Source organism: Balaenoptera ricei, chromosome 10, assembly GCF_028023285.1.
Source record: "Balaenoptera ricei isolate mBalRic1 chromosome 10, mBalRic1.hap2, whole genome shotgun sequence".
NCBI classification, from domain to species: Eukaryota; Metazoa; Chordata; class Mammalia; order Artiodactyla; family Balaenopteridae; genus Balaenoptera; species Balaenoptera ricei.
Window position 1 is genome coordinate 88,459,013 of NC_082648.1, and position 19,350 is coordinate 88,478,362.

At 43.2% G+C, this 19,350-nt stretch overlaps 1 protein-coding gene across 1 annotated transcript in view; it reads right to left on the minus strand.

Annotated features, from left to right (window-relative positions):
• LOC132373787 (putative tetratricopeptide repeat protein 41) overlaps positions 1–19,350 on the minus strand; it is a 78,973-nt gene that overhangs the window by 31,337 nt on the left and 28,286 nt on the right. The window contains 5 exon segments of the mRNA XM_059937389.1: positions 3,355–3,443; positions 3,446–3,493; positions 15,807–15,963; positions 16,188–16,413; positions 16,843–17,041. Coding sequence (XP_059793372.1) covers positions 3,355–3,443; positions 3,446–3,493; positions 15,807–15,963; positions 16,188–16,413; positions 16,843–17,041 — 719 coding nt within the window.

A 19,350-nucleotide genomic window follows, 5' to 3' on the forward strand; every position in this document is an offset into this window, starting at 1 on the left:
ATTCATCATCCTCTCTCCAAATCCAGGCTCCTCTTTGAATTTCCCCACGTCCATCATCAGACTCAAATCCTCAGGGTTTCCTTGATTTCTCCCCATGTCATGGCCACATTTCCAATCAGTCTGAGTCAGGCAGAATCCCCTGTCACAGGGAAGATGACAGCTCCCAATCTACCACCAGCCCACAGTGGTCCTTTGACCCTTGAGTCTCACTGCCCACATTGCCAGGAATACTAATCAGCATGTCAGATGCAGCCATATAGTGTCAGTATCCTCTTGATGAAGACATGTCTTTTATTCCCCTCTTACTCCAGGCCATCTGCTTCTTGAGGGCAGAGACCCCACGATCCAAGAATTGAGTTCTGTGCTTCATGGGTATTCAGTAAACATTTGTTGATATGCCCAGTGATTGTGAAGCATTCTTAGGTCATGGACTGTACTGGCCACCACCTGTGGAGCCCTGACCGAGCAAAGCTCTTAAACTGCATAACCTCAGTGGATATGTGCAGAAACCCTAGGAAATAAGGATTATTACTCCTCTATTACAAGCAGGGAAACTGAGGCTCAGTGAGGTTAAATCAATCCCCCAAGCTCACGTGGCTAGCCAGTAGGAGAACAAGGGTGTCCAACCCAGACCGGCCTATCTCCAAAGCTCTGCTCTGCACGTTTTCTTAACAAGTGAGCCTCTGATGCATAAACAGAGGCCCCTTCACAAAAGTATCCTTTGGTTTTCCTGCAGCCTGATGCACCTACTGTGAAATACTAGGGGGAGAGTCATGAGACTTACTTTCTTAACAAGCATACTTGCTGCTATAAATCAGGGTTTCCCAGCCTCAGCACTATTGACTTCTGTGCCATCTAATACTTTGACATGGGGGGCGGCAGGGCTGGCCTGTGTCGTGTAGGATGTTTAGAGCATCCCTGGCCTCTACCCACTAGATGCCGTTAGCAAGCCCCCCGCCAAGCTGTGACAACCAAAAGGTCTCCAGCATCTCCAAATGGTCCTTGACAAACAAAATTGCCTCCCAGTTGAAAACCTCTGCACCAAAACTTTAAAATAACCTAATCTGAAGAAATTACAAAAGTGGTTTGGCACGGAATGTATATAGCACAAATAATAAGCTCTTTCCCCTCAAGAATGTTCAGTACATATTTCAAAGAAGAGGTTATTGCCCAAAATCGTTTTAGAACTTCCCTTTGGGAAGGGACTTCAGAGCCTGAAAAAATTATTCTGATAGTCTCCATGATGGCTAATCCCAAAGAACTGTTGCAAAAATATTTTGAGAATAAAATCATAAGATTGATGCCTCTGGAAGGAGTGCTTTGAAGTGGGAAGTCCTCTCTGAACGTCTCAGCTTCGTCATGCTTCCCGTGCAGCCACCTTCTCCCTTCACCCCACCTACGCCACAGGTTACGCTTCCTCACAGTTGGAGATGCTGGCAGTGACTGGGAGCTCCATGAGGGCAGAAACTGTGCCTGCCTTGCCTACTGCTATCACCCCAACTCCCAGCACAGAGCTCAGGCTGGGCAAGGCCCTCAGGGAATGTTTGTCGAGTGGAGGACTGAGTGAATGAATGAGTGAGTGACTCAGTGAGTGAACGAGTGAATGGCTGAGTGAATGGCTGAGTGAATAGATGACTGAATGAGTGAGTTAATGAATGAATGAATGAGTGAATGAGTCAGTGAATGAGTGAACAGTTGAGTAAATGGCTGAGTGAACAGATGACGGAATGAGTGAGTTAATGAATGAATGAGTGAATGAGTCAGTGAATGAGTGAATGAATGAGGGAATGACTAAGTGAATGAGGGAATGGATGAATGAATGAATGAGTGGATGAATGAATGAGTGGTCGACTGAGTGAATGGCTGAAATCAGGCACTCAGTGATGACCTAATAAAATAATTGGTGCTTTCCAGAAAGACACATGTCAGTGATGAAAATCTGGACCTCGTGGGGAAAAAAGTATTTGGTGCAGGGGGACATTCCATAATCAAAATAAGATATCAGAGAATCACTGGACTCTACGCTCTGAAAATGCAAAAGTGGTCAAAATAGCTTAAATCAAACTCTTATTATCTCTTACCTAGGCCTCAGTTACTTTTTAACCCACGGATGGTAATAACAAAACAGCTTAAGATCTCACTGTGAGCCATGCATTGTTTGAAGTGCTTTGAGCTCCTGCTCACTTCACCCTGTTCACAGCCCCATGAGGCAGATCTTAGAACCCTCAACAATGAGAACTCTCAGTCAGAGGTTCAAATTTTTGCCAAATTCGCACAGCAGGAAGTTCCAAAGCACTTTAAATCTGGGTCAGTCTGTTAACAGCCCAGGTTGATGCACTACTCCACACTACCTTCTAAGGACACAAAGTACTGGCAAATTCAAATTGATTCATTGATATATTTGTCACATTTACTAAGCACCCAGAGGTTGTAATACACCATGGTACATACAAAAATTGGTAAACAAGCATGGCCTCTGCAATAAAGGGACTTGCAGATCTTGAATCTTATAAATCTCTTTAGATAGAATTCCTTCTAGAAAGATGTATGTTGATGGAGCAGAGACAGAGCTTTATGAACATTTGAAGGCCTTCATTTTAAAACAAAAATAGTTTTGTCTTGGGTTACACTACCCTTGGTCCATAAAATACTACAATCGGTAAAAATTTATAATTTTTTAAAGGACAGTTAAAGAATAGTTACAGTTATATGTCATGAGTGAAAGTTTCATTGTATTCAACAAGCCCAAAAGTTTCTGTTTCAGGAAAAGTAAATCAATAGAGGGACAAGATAATCAATCAACCTTCCCCAACATCTTTATGAAAATTATAACCACCTAGAGGGGTGGGATAGGGAGGGTGGGAGGGAGGCTCAAGAGGGAGGGGATATGGGGATATATGTATGCATATGGCTGATTCACTTTGTTGTACAACAGAAACTAACACAGCATAGTGAAGCAATTATACTCTAATAAAGATGTAGAAAAAAAGAAAATTATAACCAACTCTTTAACCAGTATTTTATTAGTTTATTTCAACCCACTACTCTCGTTCCCATTTTGTTTTATGAACATTCCTTTTTTCCCTCCAAAATGACACCTATTGGTATTCATTCATTCAATCGTGACTCCCATCTATTGACTGGTTGTCATCACTAATATACAGTTTGGGACACAGATTAAAATCAAAGCTTCCTCACTGATGAACATAAGTAATAATTATTTATTATTCATTATTCATTAGTTCCTCTATTTGTGGACTAAATTATAAACAAACAAAGGTAAATGATATCTGAAAATACCTAACACAAATTGAATAATGTTTGAAGGATTTAAAAAATTATTTCCCAACTTACCTGCACTAACATGTTCTCAACACTCAAGAATAACTCTTCTGCTTCATTGGTCTTGCCCAGAAGCTTCAGAAATCTCACAATAAAGAATATAATCGGCATTTGTCAGTGGCAGTAACCTCAAAAAGTCTGCATTCCAGCACTAGAATGGAAAGAAAAGTAAATAATCCTAAAGCATATTTGGAAAGGAACAAAGAGTGCTTACCACTTAATCTTGATACAAGTTAAATATTAAATACATTTTCTATATTTCACTGTTTCTCTCTCAAAGGATCAGCACTTTGCTTTTATTAAGGTTTACATATATTACCAAGTATCTTAAACTACCACATGAAAAATAAGTCAAGGCCTTTAACTAATCCTCATATGTAAATTTTGAAAACCAGAGAGTCAAAAAAGAGTATTTCTCTAGCTCAATCCATATATTGTTGTCATTGGTATTTGGGAGTGATTTTCAGGCAAGAAATAAAAGGCGCTTAAATTTCTTATACAATTCTGCCCTCTGTTGCAACTGTCTTGAATTACTAGCTTTAGCAGAAAGAACAAAATGTTAAAAGAACAAAATAGGAAGCATACCTGTGTGTGTGTGTGTGTGTGTGTGTGTGTGTGTGTGTGTGCAGTTATACCTTATCATATACAAATGAAAATATACAGAATTTTTGAACTTGAAGACTCAATTAAATACATGGTACCACAAAGTCATCATTTCCAGAATTTCTCTTTCCAAACATTCCAGTATCTAAACTTCTACATTTGTCCATTTGTAACATTTCAAACTGTTGTGCCTAATGTGTCTGACACAAATATATTCTTATTCCTCATCTGTTCCTTTGGACAAACTAGGCCACCCAGACCTTGGCTACACTCTTGCTTTCCTTCTGCCAACTTTTCCGTGGATCCCCATTCATGCACGGAATAAATGTTCAGTGAACACCAATGTGTCAGGCAGCATTCCAGGCTCTGAACACCAAGCACAGCAGACGAGGGTGCAGCCCTCAGCATCAGGGAGGCCGCCAGGAGCCTCTTAACCATAGCTATGGTGCCTTGGATTGGGAAGCAAAAACTAAACAGAGCCAGGGGAGAGAGAGTGCTGAGGGCCAGAGTCCAAGACATTTGTCTGCAGTGGCTGTCTGAGCAAAGGGGCCTGAGGTGGGTAAAAGAACTGAGGGGTGGAGCTAAGTGACGCGGGACCCTAAGAACCAGAAGTGGCTGCTCAGAACAGGCAGAAAAGGGCAGTGTGGACACAAAGCTAAGGGACAGGATCCTGTCTAGAAGTGGGACTTTTGCACATTCCAAGAGGGTTACTAAGTCCAGACTCCTGTCAAGAGCTCAGGTTGGGATGGATGGTGTTCATCACTAAGGGGCCATTCAGCACCCACACCATGCCTGGTGTTGCTCCAGGCACTGGGGATACAGCAGTGAACACGAGAGGTAGAGCCCTGCTCTCAAGGAGCTTATATTCCAGCAGCTGGGAGGGTTGGAGGCAGGGGAGAGGGGAGCAGAGATAGACAATTAAAAAAAGAAACAAGACAAAGTCTGGTAGCAGTAAAAGCTATGCAAAGAATTAAAACATGTTAACATAACAGAGAATGACTAAGTACAACGTTAGATTGGGAGGTCACGCTGAGAGGGTGACACTGCAGCGAGATCTAAATAACCAGAAAGAACCAGTACGACAATGAGTGGGAAGAACATTCCTGGCAGCGAGAACAGTTGGTGCCAAGGCCCAAAGGCAGAATGTACTTGAAGGACAGAAAGAAGGCCAGGGTCTTACAAAACGATGCTACCCAGGCATGCAGGGGCCAGATTGTATACGGCATTGTAGGCTAAACTGAGGAGTTTAGATTTTAGTATAAGTGCAACAGCAGACCAGTGGAGTTGTCTTAATCTGCAAAGTGACATGATCTGGTTTACATTCTTAAAAACTCATCTTGGCTACTATGCAGACAATGGACTTTGTAGGAACAAAAATGAAAGTAGGAAGACCAGTTCGGAGGCTGTTACAACAGGCCAAGGGAGAGGGGATGGTGGCTAGGGCTCACTAGAGTGATGCTAGTGAAAAGCTGAGGTTAGTGTGACACCTCTAACCTTTCCTCTTCAACATCATCCTGGGAGTCCTAGCTAGTGCAATAAGACAGGAAAAGGAAATAAAAGATATATATATATATATATATATATATATATATATATGGAAGGAAGAAATAAAACAGTCTTTCTTCACAAATGACATGATAGCCTATGTAGAAAATCCAAAAAAATAAGTAAAAAACCTCCTGGAAATAATAAGCATTTATAGCAAGGTTACAGGATACAAGATTTATATTCAAAAGCCAACTGTGGGACTTCCCTGGTGGTCCAGTAGTAAAGAATCCACCTTCCAATGCAGGGGACGTGGGTTCAATCCCTGGTCGGGTAACTAAGATCCCACATGCTGCGGGGCAACTAAGCCTGTGCACCACAACTACTGAGCCCACACGCCTCAACTAGAGAGCCCGCATGCCACAACTACAGAGCCCACATGCTCTGGAGCCCGGGTGCTGCAACTAGAGAGAAGCCCGTGCGCCACAACTAGAGAGAACCCATGCACCGCAAGGAAAGATCCCGCATGCTGCAACTAAGACCCAAGGCAGCCAAAAAAAAAAAAAAAAAGGCCAATTGCTCTCCTATGTACCAGCAATGAACAACTGGAATTAGAGATTTAAAACATATTACTATTTATAATAGAACACCAAAAACGAAGTACTTAGGTATAAATCTAACAAAATATGTATATGATCTATATGCATAACACTACTAAAGTCTGATGGAAGATATCAAAGAAGATCTAAATAAACAGATATACCATGTTGATGGATTGGAATGCTCAGCACTGTTAAGATGCTTGACCTATAGATTCAATGCAATCCCAATAAAAATCTTCTATAGATGTCCAACAACCTTTGACAAAGCAGCAAAGACAATTCAATGGAGATAGTCTAATTAACAAATGGTGCTGGAATAATTGGACATCTATGTATAAAAAAAATTAATCTAGACACAGACATTACACTTTCACCAAAAAATTACTCAAAATTGATAACAGACCTAAATATAAAATGAAATACTATAAAACTTTTAGAAGGAAATGCAGAAGAAAAGCTATGTGACCTTGGATTTGGTGATGAGTTATTAAATACAATACCAAAAGCACAATTCATGAAAAAATATTGTTAGACTTTATTAAAATTTAAAACTTCTGCTCTGTGAAAGTCACTATTAAGAGAATGAAAAGACAAGCCACGATTGGGAGAAAATATTTGTAAAATATATATCTGATAAAGGATTTCTATCCAAAATACACAAAGAACTCTTAAAACTCAACAATAAGATATGTAAAGATGCTCAACATTATCTGCCATTAGGGAATTGCAAATTAAAACAACAATAAGGAAACATAGGAAGAACACTCTTTGACATAAATCACAGCAAGATCTTTTTTGATCCACCTCCTAGAGTAATGGAAATAAAAACAAAAATAAACAAATGGGACCTAATGAAACTTCAAAGCTTTTGCACAGCAAAGGAAACCATAAACAAGACGAAAAGACAACCCTCAGAATGGGAGAAAATATTTGCAAATGAATCAACGGACAAAGGATTAATCTCCAAAATATATAAACAGCTCATTCAGCTCAATATCAAAGAAACAAACACCCCAATCCAAAAATGGGCAGAAGACCTAAATAGACATTTCTCCAAAGAAGACATACAGATGGCCACGAAGCACATGAAAAGATGCTCAACATCACTAATTATTAGAGAAATGCAAATCAAAACTACAATGAGGTATCACCTCACTCCTGTTAGAATGGGCATCATCAGAAAATCTACAAACAACAAATGCTGGAGAGGGTGTGGTGAAAAGGGAACCCTCTTGCACTGTTGGTGGGAATGTAAATTGATACAGCCACTATGGAGAACAATATGGAGGTTCCTTAAAAAACTAAAAATAGAATTACCATATGACCCAGCAATCCCACTACTGGGCATATACCCAGAGAAAACCGTAATTCAAAAAGACACATGCACCCGAATGTTCATTGCAGCACTATTTACAATAGCCAGGTCATGGAAGCAACCTAAATGCCCATCAACAGACGAATGGATAAAGAAGATGTGGTACATATATACAATGGAATATTACTCAGCCATAAAAAGGAACGAAATTGAGTCATTTGTTGAGACGTGGATGGATCTAGAGACTGTCATACAGAGTGAAGTAAGTCAGAAAGAGAAAAACAAATATCGTCTATTAATGCATGTATGCGGAACCTAGAAAAATGGTACAGATGAGCCAGTTTGCAGGGCAGAAGTTGAGACACAGATGTAGAGAATGGACATATGGACACCAAGGGGGGAAAACTGCGGTGAGGTGGGGATGGTGGTGTGCTGAATTGGGCGATTGGGATTGACATGTATACACTGATGTGTATAAAACTGATGCCTAATAAGAACCTGCAGTATAAAAAAACAAACAACTAATACTAAACTTTCATTGGGTTATTTGTATGGAAACATGTTAATATAAATGTTTCAGACATTACATGAAATTTCTAAAAATCTTATATTTGTATTTGTATGGAAATATGTATGGAAATATGTTAATATAAATGTTTCAGACATTACATGAAATTTCTAAAAATCATATTTGTATTTGTATGGAAATATGTATGGAAATATGTTAATATAAATGTTTCAGACATTAAAAAAAAAAAAAAAAAAAAAAAAAAAACAACAATAAGGGGCTTCCCTGGTGGCGCAGTGGTTGAGAGTCCGCCTGCCAGTGCGGGGGACGCGGGTTCGAGCCCTGGTCTGGGAGGATCCCACATGCCGCGGAGCGACTGGGACCCTGAGCCACAATTACTGAGCCTGCGCGTCTGGAGCCTGTGCTCCACAACAAGAGAGGCCGCGATAGTGAGGGGCCTGCGCACCACGATGAGGAGTGGCCCCCACTTGCCACAGCTGGAGAAAGCCCTCGCACAGAAACGAAGACCCAACACAGCCATAAATAAATAAATAAATAAATAAAACAATAAGATATCACCACACACCTATTAGAATGGCTAAAATCAAAAAATTGACAATACCAAATGCTAGCGAGGATACAGAACAACAGAAACTCTCATTCATTGCTCGTGTGAATACAAAATGGTATAGTCCCTTCAGAAGACGATTTGGCAGTTTCTTATAAAGCTAAACATAGTCTTACCATACAATCCAGCAATCATGTTCCTAGGTATTTACTCAACAGATTAATAAACCTGGCATGCAGATGTTTATAGCAAATGTTTGTCCTTCAATAGGTGAATAGGTAAACTGTGGTACATTCGTACCCTGGAATATTATTCAGCATTAAAAAGAAATGAGGTGTTGGGATTTCCCTGGTGGTGCAGTGGTTGAGAATCCGCCTGCCAATGCAGGGGACATGGGTTTGATCCCTGGTCCGGGAAGATCCCACATGCTGCAGAGCCACTAAGCCCGTGTGCCACAACTACTGAGCCTGCACTCTAGAGCCCGCAAGCCACAACTACTGAGCCCATATGCCACAACTACTGAAGCCTGCATGCCTAGAGCCCGTGCTCCACAACAAGAGAAGCCACCGCAATGAGACGCCCGCACACCGCAACGAAGAGTAGTCCCTGCTTGCCGCAACTAGAGAAAGCCCGCGCGCAGCAACAAAGACCCAAAGCAGCCATAAGTAAATAAATAAATAAATAAAAACATTTCTACTACTAAAAAAAAAAGAAAGAAAGAAAGAAAGAAATGAGGTGTCAAGCCATGAAAAGACATGGAGGAATCTTAAATGCATATTCTAATCACAACTGTGTATAACATCCCTGGCAGCTTAAAGAAAGGCAGTGATGGTGGAGGTGGACAAGTTTGAGAAACATTTAGGAAGTAAAAAATGCCAGGACTCAGTGATGAAACGTATGTGGGGAGGGGATAAAGGAGAGAAAAGTGTCAAGGATTACTCCAAGGTGGTAAATTGAGAGACAGTCCCTGGAACAGACCCTGTTTTGGAGGGATGTTCATGGGTTCAGTTTTAGATGTGTTGGGTTTGAGGAGCTTTGAAGACATCACCCAAGTGGAGAGTTAAGTAGGACGCTGGGTATGTGAATCTGGGGCTCAGACGATAAGCATGGCTGGGGAAGTAAATGTGCGAGTCACATACACATGAACAATCACTAAAGCCATAGACACAGGTAATATTCTTACAGTGGAATTAATGAATGAGAGAAGAGCCTTAAGGAATTCTAACACTTAGAAGCCAGGTAGAAGAGGAGGAACTAAAAAAGAGACAGAAAAGCTACAGCCAGAGAGATGGAAGATGAACCATGGGAGTATATACCAGTAAAACGGAGACCAGAATGTTTACAAGAGGAGGGCCAGGTCAAAAAATCCATTGATGTTAAGAAGTCAAGTCAGACAAGGATTGAAAATGTTCTTTGGATGACCTGTTCATCATCTTGCCTATTTTTATTGAAGTATTCATCATTTTCTTATTGATTTTAAGAGCATTTTTACCTATTAGAAATATTGCTATTAATCCTTTGCCTGTTGTGTGTATTACAAATATTCTTCCCAGTTATCTCTTGCCTTGTAGTTGTGTTTCTGATTTTCTCAGAGTTGATTTGTGTTGTTTTGTTTTACATACGGGAACTTCATGTGTTTATTTAGACAGATTTATCAATTATCTTCTCTTTCATGATTTACTCTTTTGCTTTCTTGCTTAGACTCATCCATATTTTCTTAGAGTTTTCTTTATATAGAATTTCACTTTCTTATATTTAACTCTAATCCTCCTGGAATTTATTTTGGTGCAATGTTTCAGGTAACTTAACTATTTTTACCAAATAGTGTATCATTATCACAGCACTACTTATTCCATAATCCATCTAATTTGAAAAGCTTCTATCATTTACTAATTTCTTATATCTGCACCTGAGTCTGTCTGAGCATTCTATTTTGTTCAACTGAGCTATTTTTGCTGCCAGTAGCATTTTTAAAATTATCATTATTGCTTCATAATATGTTTAAATAACTTGAAATTCAAATTGCCCTCATTATTTTAAACTCTTACTCTCGTATATTTTTTCTCCAAGAATTTTGAAATCATTTTGAAAATTTAGAAATGTTTTCATCCCATTGGGGTTTCAGTTAGAATTGTCTTACATCTATAAACCAATTGGGGAAGAATTGACAGCTTTATAACATTGAGGTGCCCCATCCTAGAATATGGTATGTCTCCCTACACACTGAAATCTTATTTTCTGTAATTCTGAAGCTTTTTTATAAGAATAAAGATTGTGCACATTTCTTATTAAATTTATTCTTACATATTTCATATTTTCTGTGGCCATAGCAAATTGTGCCTTTTATTCTTTTAATTTTTCTGTAGAGCTATTTTGTCCCATTTACCCAAAATATTTAGAGATTCTGAAGGTATCAAGGGCAAAGATTCATACATTAATCATGAAAAGCTGGTGTTTTCCCATGTACTACATTCTTCTGACAAGATCCTGGAATGTGATGCATTTATCCTTTGCCCTAATAGGAAAGCCTGCCCCTTAAAAACAAGATGATTCTCCTCACCCCACCCCATCCACCACCTGGAGGGCAGCCAGCCAGACATCTGTCAAGATGGAGCTAGGCTGGGACTCATCCTTCTGCCACATCTTCTTCTCACCTTTGACACTGTCCAAAAATGCAACTGCAGCCAGAAATGTGTTTTCTTCACTTTGATGTGACCCAGGGCTCCAGCCAAAATCAAAAGTATCATGTCGAAGAGAACCTATAAAAACTGACGTGACCATAAAATTTGTCTTCTTGACTCAAAGACCTCTCTACTGGCCTATCAATCAGAGATGCAGCTTCCCCAGCCGGCGCTGCTGGGTAGGGTGGGTGGTGGGGCGGCGGGGGGGGGGGGTTCAGGAAGCATCAAAGGAGAAGCGAGTCCCAAACTCAGAACTGCGCATCATTCCATCAAGCCAAGAAATTAGGCGTCTTGTTCTTGTTGCAGCCACTAGAGGGAGCCAAACCACACAGTCGGGAGGGAGAACTGAGAACAGGGCATACAGAGCAACAGCCTGGTGGACCAGGAGAGATGTCAGACTGTCTTCCACCCGCAGTCAAACTAATGCCACTGGGCACTCTTAGAAAACTCTCACTTTTAAAGGAACCGACCAGAAGCAGGTAGGGGTCAAAAGTATAAGTAGCTTATTTACCTTTCAGAACGGAATGCAGATAAGGAAGAAGGAGCCTCAAGAAGAGAATTCTTAATCATCTCCCGCACGGGGAGGGAGGGTAGGCACGGTGGTTGGAAGGATGCTCTGAGGTCCCCATGAATCGGGGCTTTCTTGCTACTTAAGGGAAGTGTGCCTACCTGGAAAGCTCCTCTCCACCCAGCAGCAGGATCTGGCCTTTCCTTCCTCAGGTCACTTCTCCCCGCTGGTGGATCTGGGGAAAGAAATTTCTGTCCTACATCCACTCCCCAGCTGGGCCAGTCCTGCTTCTCAGGCGTGGCTGGCTCTACCTGTGCTCTTGGCCCTAAACTCCTGCTCCCACCAGGGCGCCTCGCCCCACCTGGGCTTGTGCTTCCAGAAGGCAGTGGCTTCCCGGGGCCGCTTGCTGTCCCCTCTGACCCACACTGCCCTGAATGTGGAACACGATGGCTTCTCCCTCCTGCCCCCAAACAGTTTGTAACAGACTTGCTAAAAATGTAGGGGCATCAGAGCAGAGTTTCAACATGGCACAGAGAAGAAAATCATTTAAAATGGAATATTAGACACTCAATGAAATGCATTTAATTGATATCCATCCTCAAGTTGGGAATTTCTAACTCCCTAGTCTCCTGGTTTCCCTCCTATCTCTGTAACCCCTCTTTCTCTTCTCCTCACTGCGTCCTTCTCCTCTGCTCACCCCTCGGAGTTTTGTCCTAGGCCCACCCCCCTTCTTCCTGTCCCTGGATGCCCTCATCCCCTCTCCTGGCTTCAATGCCCACAATATGCATGTTTCCCTGGCCCGGCTGTCTTTCTCTGAGCCCAGAGAATATCTCTTCCCAACATTCTTCCATCACTCCAAACTCAACACAGCTTCTGTCCCCTAAAGCTGCTCCTTTGGGAGTGTTTCCTGTTTCGGCTGATGGCCAGTCGTTCCAGTCAGAACCATGGGAGTCATCTTTGACTTCTCCATCTCCTGTACCCACCTCATGATCAAGTCCTGTGGATTCTACTTCCCAACCTTCCCCTGCGTCTCCATTGCCTCCCCCTTGTCGGAGCCAACATTGCCTCTCACCTGGGTCATTACCGCTATCAGATGTCTGGCAAGCCATGCTTGTCCCTTTTTTATTTCATTCTTCACACTGCACGCAGAGCGAACTTTCAAAACCTGGCACCATCTTGCTTCAATCCCCGATGGCTTCCCACTGCTCTTCAGATCAGAGCCAGGTCCTTAGCTTGACCCTCCATACTTGGGTGCCTGACTGCCTCTGCAGCCCCGGGACTCCCTTCATGCCCACCTCTCATGTGCCCATACTGGACTTGTTCAGCCCTTCACGCTCCCCACTCTTCCTCCCGACTCTGGGTGGCTGTTCCCTCCGCCCTTTGTCCAACTAGCTCTCACTCATCCTCCAAGTCTCAGACGAAATGTCACTGCTTCGGGGTGACGTCCACTGTCCCTGAGGCCAGGTCACACCTCCCCGCTCTAGGCTCTGTGCCTCCACTGTGTAGCACTCCCTTCAGGCTGAACTGCTCCACAGTGTCTATCTTTCACACGCCAGCAAAAGCTCCATTAAGGCAGGAACCACGTCTGTCGTATCCATCGCTGTATCCCTGGCATCTAGCATCATGCTTGGCATAACCTAGGCACTCAGCAGATACTGTTGAATTAAGTTGGAGAAGTGGCAGCATTTGCCCAGACCCTTCAATAAAGAGGGCAGCTCTCCTGAAATCGCAGACTATAAAACAGGATTTCTCGAAAACCTCTTTGAAAGAATATTCCAGCTGCACCCAGAAGGGCATATTGACTCCAGGTTGTGTGCAGCTACATAACCATGGCAGAAAAACAAATGTTTGAGGAGGCCCAGGCAGCCAATTAGACCTCCTGTAGTTGTTATACGGGATTCCTGCTATAATTAAACCTTGTTCTGATGAATCTAATGCATCTTCTGTTGCTTAGGTGATGATACTTGGCCTTGTGATTTGTACTTTTAGCAACCCCAAAAGGAAAAAAAAGGAACCTACACAGTCCTGGAGGGACTTCAAGGATCCCCCCCATCCCCCAGCCCTGCATACACACATGGCCATGGGCTGACTCTGCTAACCCCCTGGGAGGTAAGACCCAAAGGTGGACACAACTACCACACGCAGTGACGTAATGACAGCTTCGCTTCATGAAGATTGACCAGAGAGGGGAACTGAGGACCAGGTAGAGATGAGAGAATGGACATGAGAGGCTCTACGGAAGTAAGCTTTATGAAGATTGACCAGAGAGGGGAAATGAGGACCAGGTAGAGATGAGAGAATGGACATGAGAGGTTCTACGGAAGGAAGCTTTATGAAGATTGACCAGAGAGGGGAAATGAGGACCAGGTAGAGATGAGAGAATGGACATGAGAGGCTCTGTGGAAGTAAAATCTAAGGACTTGGCCTTGATCGAACATGAAGGGTGAGGAAGATGGAAGGTGTCAAAGGCAGTGATGGAGGCCAGGACTCCCTGCTGAGCAGGCCCTGGGGGCCGGGGTAACACAGGAGACTAACCAGCAGCATCTTAGGTGACTGTACAGACAACATGCTTGCAGAACCACCAGAAGGGCCCTGTGGATGGCTCCAGCCTAGTTCAAAGGGACACATTCTGAACTAGGTCCATTTACATCTTGAAAATCCTCACACATTGAAATGTTAGGCTATTCCCTCCCACTTTCAACCCAGCCCCTGGCCCCTTCCATCACCATGACAACCATGTGATGACAAGCTACTAATAGTATTATTGCTTGATCAACGTGTAGCATTATCAATTAGAAGCATTATCAGGAAGGACTTCTACCCCACCTTGGAGATCTGATCTTCCCCTGGCTAGCGTCCAGCTTCCAATGACACACAGAACTTCCCTACCTTGTCTCTCACCTCCTATCTCCTTCCCCCACCCTACATCCCTAAGCACTGACACATTTCCTTATGGACCCTGGCTTTATTCAACACGCTGGTATCCCTATGAGTATCACTTGGGTCCTTCCACATGGAGGATGAGTGGATCAGACAAATCCTAAAATTACATAAATCGTACACGGTCGTAAGAATAAAGGTAAAGCCTAGATATCTCAGGACAAAAACGGATGGAGGTATGGTATCACCCAAATCCATTCTCAACTATCTGAGACACCTTGGGCAACTTACCTCACTTCTCTAAGACTCAGTTCCCTTAATTTCAATAAAAATATTAATAGTATTAGAGAGGTCTTACGAGAATTAAAATAATACATATAAAGTACTTAACTTAGAGCCTGGCATATGACAAATGCTCAAAATCTGTTTATGAGCACTAAATGATAAACCCCATATGGGGTGTTTTTAGAGCAGGGATTCGTTTCTGAACTAGTTTTGAACTAGTTTGCCTAGTTCGTTGCTATGTCAGCACTGCTAAGTGAGTCCATGTCCTGGGGAAGGTGCACAGTTACTATCTGTTGAAAGAATGAATGAAGGTTACTACTGTTTAATAAGCAAGGAAATAAAGGATGAAGGGCAGGGGGGAAAGGGGGGCTACTATGGAGAGCAAAGAGCAGAAAATTAACCAAAGTGTTGTCTAAACCCAAGCCGACAGGCAGAAGGTCAAAGAAGAACTGTCCCAATGTGGGTTGAGGCCATCCTTGACAGTAATTGCATGTCACTCTGCAAAAAAACAGTAATTGCATGTCACTGAGTGACAGAGGGAGTTAGTGGCAGCCTCAGTAGAGGGAATATAGAATGAAGGGCAAGCTTGGGACGGGTGGATCTGAAATCATTTAGGTTTTGCATCAATTTAATTTGAAGTGGTTACTCAGGAAAGACGTTGATCAAGCAATAATACTATTAGTAGCTCTCGAGAAGTGGGGCGTGGGCCCTGACACTCTGAAAGGAGGTCAAGGCTGCAAACACGGATCAAGAAGGAAGATGTCAGGGGTGTGGTTGAAGCCATGAGACAGGAGAGAGAAAGAACACTACTGACGCTTGAGAAGCAGCCACTGCAAGACGGCAAAGAGGAGCCGCTTCAAATTCAATGCTAACACGGCCTGTCTTCAGAAGTTGTTGGTTTAAGTGGTGGGAAGGAGGACTCCGAGGTCTGGTGGGGTGATCAGAATGATGTGTGGAAACAGAACAGTAACCCTGGGCCACTCTATATGCCAGCAGAATGGACTGCTGAGACATCGCCACTCACCGTACCTGAGAGCGTATGTCTCTTCCTCATCTTCTGGTACTGGCGTGCTTTGATCGTGGCCACCGTGCGCAAACAGGCCTCGGCGGCGTCCTATCCAGCTTCTGACAACACACTCCAGCAGTGGATGACGTGCAGCCTCGTCCAGAAGCTCGGGCTTTGGGTCTTTGACAGAAAGTCGCTGATACTTGTAATGCATTAATGCAAGTCGCTGTACTATTTCATGCCTTGAAGGCAGCTATTCTATTTAGCACATCCCATTAGCCTCCTCATAAACTTCTGCACTATTATGACTTTAGTAGGTCACCAGATAAATACGAGCCTGTCACTCTTCAGCGGTCGAAGCCAATGCCCCTCCTCTGGCCAGGAGGCCCCTCCTCGGGTCAGGGTCCCTGAATCTGCCAGGCCGCGCCAGCCCCTCCCCCTTCCGAGCTTACCCAGGTCTGTGCCGTTGCCCCAGTGAAGCATCTACCACCATGGACGGCAGTTCTCTGGCTCCACACCTTCCCTACCAGATGGAAAGCACCTAAGGCTTGGGGCCATGGCTCATTCACTCCTGCAACCCCAGGGCCTGGAACAGCGTGGGAGACAGAGAGGGTCCGTGAGAGATGTTTGCTGAATGAATGCACAGGAGGACAAGAAAGAAGGGGAAGGGAGGGAAGGGAGAGGGGTGGAGGGGAAGAAAAGGAAAGAAGGAAGGGAAGGAGCTCGGAGGGTCTAGCAGGAGAACACGGCCACTCCAGTATCCTCGCTCAACTAGCCCTCCTCTCCCCCGAATGCCTCTTATCTTTGAGAGGAATCCAGTGGGAGTCGGGAAAGGAAAAGAACGCTCTGCAGAGCCAGATGATCAAATGGAGCAAGCCCAGGGATCCATCGGCCATAGAAGTTGATGTCAAGTGATGGTCCGGTCCGAATGAATGAACCGGTGTCGAATGAATATATGAATGGATGTGTCTTGCTCAAGGGAACCGTGGATACCTCAATGCAGCGCTTAGCAAAAGGAAAAGCAAAATCTGCCGAACACGATATAAAAACGAGACTTACCTAGGACTTGAAAGAAAGCTGCACAAATCCTCCCAGCAGCCGCTCATCTTCATGTGCCAAGGCAGCTCTTGATACACTCTCCAGAAAGCCGTTTGCCTTTGGAAGTATTTGACCAAGATTCGGTGGAAATGTGCTTTCTTGTGATTTGTTGGGTTCTGAAAGGTATATGGACCGCTCTCTCTGGCGGGAGTGATTACACCTATTTAAAAATCAGTTACAGTTACTTTGCTATACAGCAGAAATTAACACAACATTGTAAATCAACTACACTCCAATAAAAATTTTTTTAATTAAAAAAAATTTTTTAATAAAATAAAAATCAGTTACAGTAGAACACATCTGACTTTTTAGCCTATGAAGACACTATAGCAAACAGATAACAGCTCAGTGGCCATAATTAGAGACAACAAAAGTCAAGGTAGCTGGAAAAAAAAACTGAAATAATAAAAATGTATCCTCTTATAAGGCAGTCAGAATTCATCAAAGAATTAGTTACAGCTATGATCACTGACCTAGATTCTGAGAAACTTTGCGAGCATGTTGACTTTTCATGTTGTCTGCCCCCTCCCCCAAAGAAATATTTGTAACCTACCTTTCAGTTTTAAATATACACCATGGTTACTGCTTAAATAAGCACTTTGAAATATTTGAGGGCATGCATTTTGGAGAAGTTAATCTGCTGCCTGCATCTCATATAGGGCAAGGGGTAGCCGAGCAAAAATTGAAAGCAAATTGGATTTTGGAGCCAAGATTACTATACTGTGTTCCCAAAGAGAAATGGTTCCAGTAGATCATAATACCCAGAACCAAGCTTCTCTAAAACAAAAGGGTTTTGTTTAATTCAGTCTTGGTGACATATATTCTTGAAAACTGAAATAGAAGTATTTTTTAAGTTCCTGCTTGACACTTGTTCTTGCAAGACAAACGGGATGCACAGCTGGATGACACGCCAAGCCCAGCTCTTCAGAAGAAATGTAACAAAAAGGGAGCCCATTGTTCAAATTACCATTCTGCATTTCCGCTGAAATGAATTTTAGGCCATCTACCCACCTGGAGAGGCGCCATGCTAGCTGGTCTAAAATGTGCAGATTTGCCCAGATGGCATGTGTGGTGCTTAAAAGACAACTCCCCTCCCCCAATGGGTGTGGCAAAGGCATTTTGTGGGTAGTAAATTGGTAAAGTGGGTGGGGAATGACAGAAAAAGAGAACTGGGACAAATATTACCCTGACTCCAAGATTTGGAGTGTTAAACACAATGCTTAAAGTATACAAAGACATTTTCGTATCAAACACTGCATTTAATGTTATCTTTTTACAACATAACCTCTTGAGGAGGATATGGAAACCCCTGTGCTGGTTAATTTCACATTTTCACTGACTGGGCTAAGGGGGGCCCAGAGAGCTGGCAAAACTTTACCTCTGGGTGTGTCTGTGACGGTGTTTCTGGAAGAGATAAGCACTTAAATTGGTAGACTGAATAAAAAAGATTGCCAGCCCTCACCAAAGCAAGTGGGATGAGGGCCTGAATAGAAAAAAAAGCAGAGGACAGGAGAATTTACTCTCTGCTTGAGCTGGAAGAACATTTATCTTCTTCTGCATTCAGACATCAGCACTCCTGGTTCTCGGACCTTCATTCTCGGACTGGGACTTATACCACTGGCTCCCCTGGTTCTCAGGCCTTTGGACTTGGACTATAGCTGTATACACCGTGGGCTTTGCTGGGCCTCCAGCTCGCAGGCAGCAGATCATAGGACTCCTCAGCCTCCATAACTGCATGAGCCAAACCCTCATAATAAATCTCTTTCTATAAATCTGTGTCTCTATATATTGTCAACAACAAACTGGCACTTGCCTTTAGCACTTGCCATCTACCTCTACAAGGATTCAATCATGTGCCGCTGCAGCTGCTGATTTTCAACACCCCCTGAAAGGAGTTCAGGGTGCAGATCAGGAATGAGGTCCTCTGTGCTCTGGAGAAAACTGGCGGAACAGGTCTTCAGATAGTCAGATATTTTCAGGAGATTTTATGAGCCCAATTCTTGCATCTCCTTGTATCTAGAAAAGCACTAAAATCCTTCTTGGTGACGTCTGCTCCTCGTGACTAGCAGTAACCTTCACGAGACTAGCGGAAACCTTCTGCAAAAAATGTGTGCTTGATTGCATGTACTCCCCCTTCACCAAAATCACATATATACTGACCTGCCCCCCACCTCTTCAGAGCAGTTTCTCAGAGCTATCTGAAATGCTGTCTCCTGGGCTATAGTCCTCATTTTGCCCCAAATAAAACCTAACTTGCAACTCTCATGTTGTGCAGTTTTTTTAAGTCGACAGTTTTATGGCGACCACGAAAGGACCCAGAGTGGACTTCTCTCCTTTGCCTGAACTCTGCAAGGGACCAGAGCCTTGGTACCAGCAGAGGCCCCTTGCACCCATCCACCTCCTCGGAGAGTCCAGACGAATTTGGGTGAGTCTCTCCTGGTTCTCGGATCTCCCGTATTGGTTGATGAT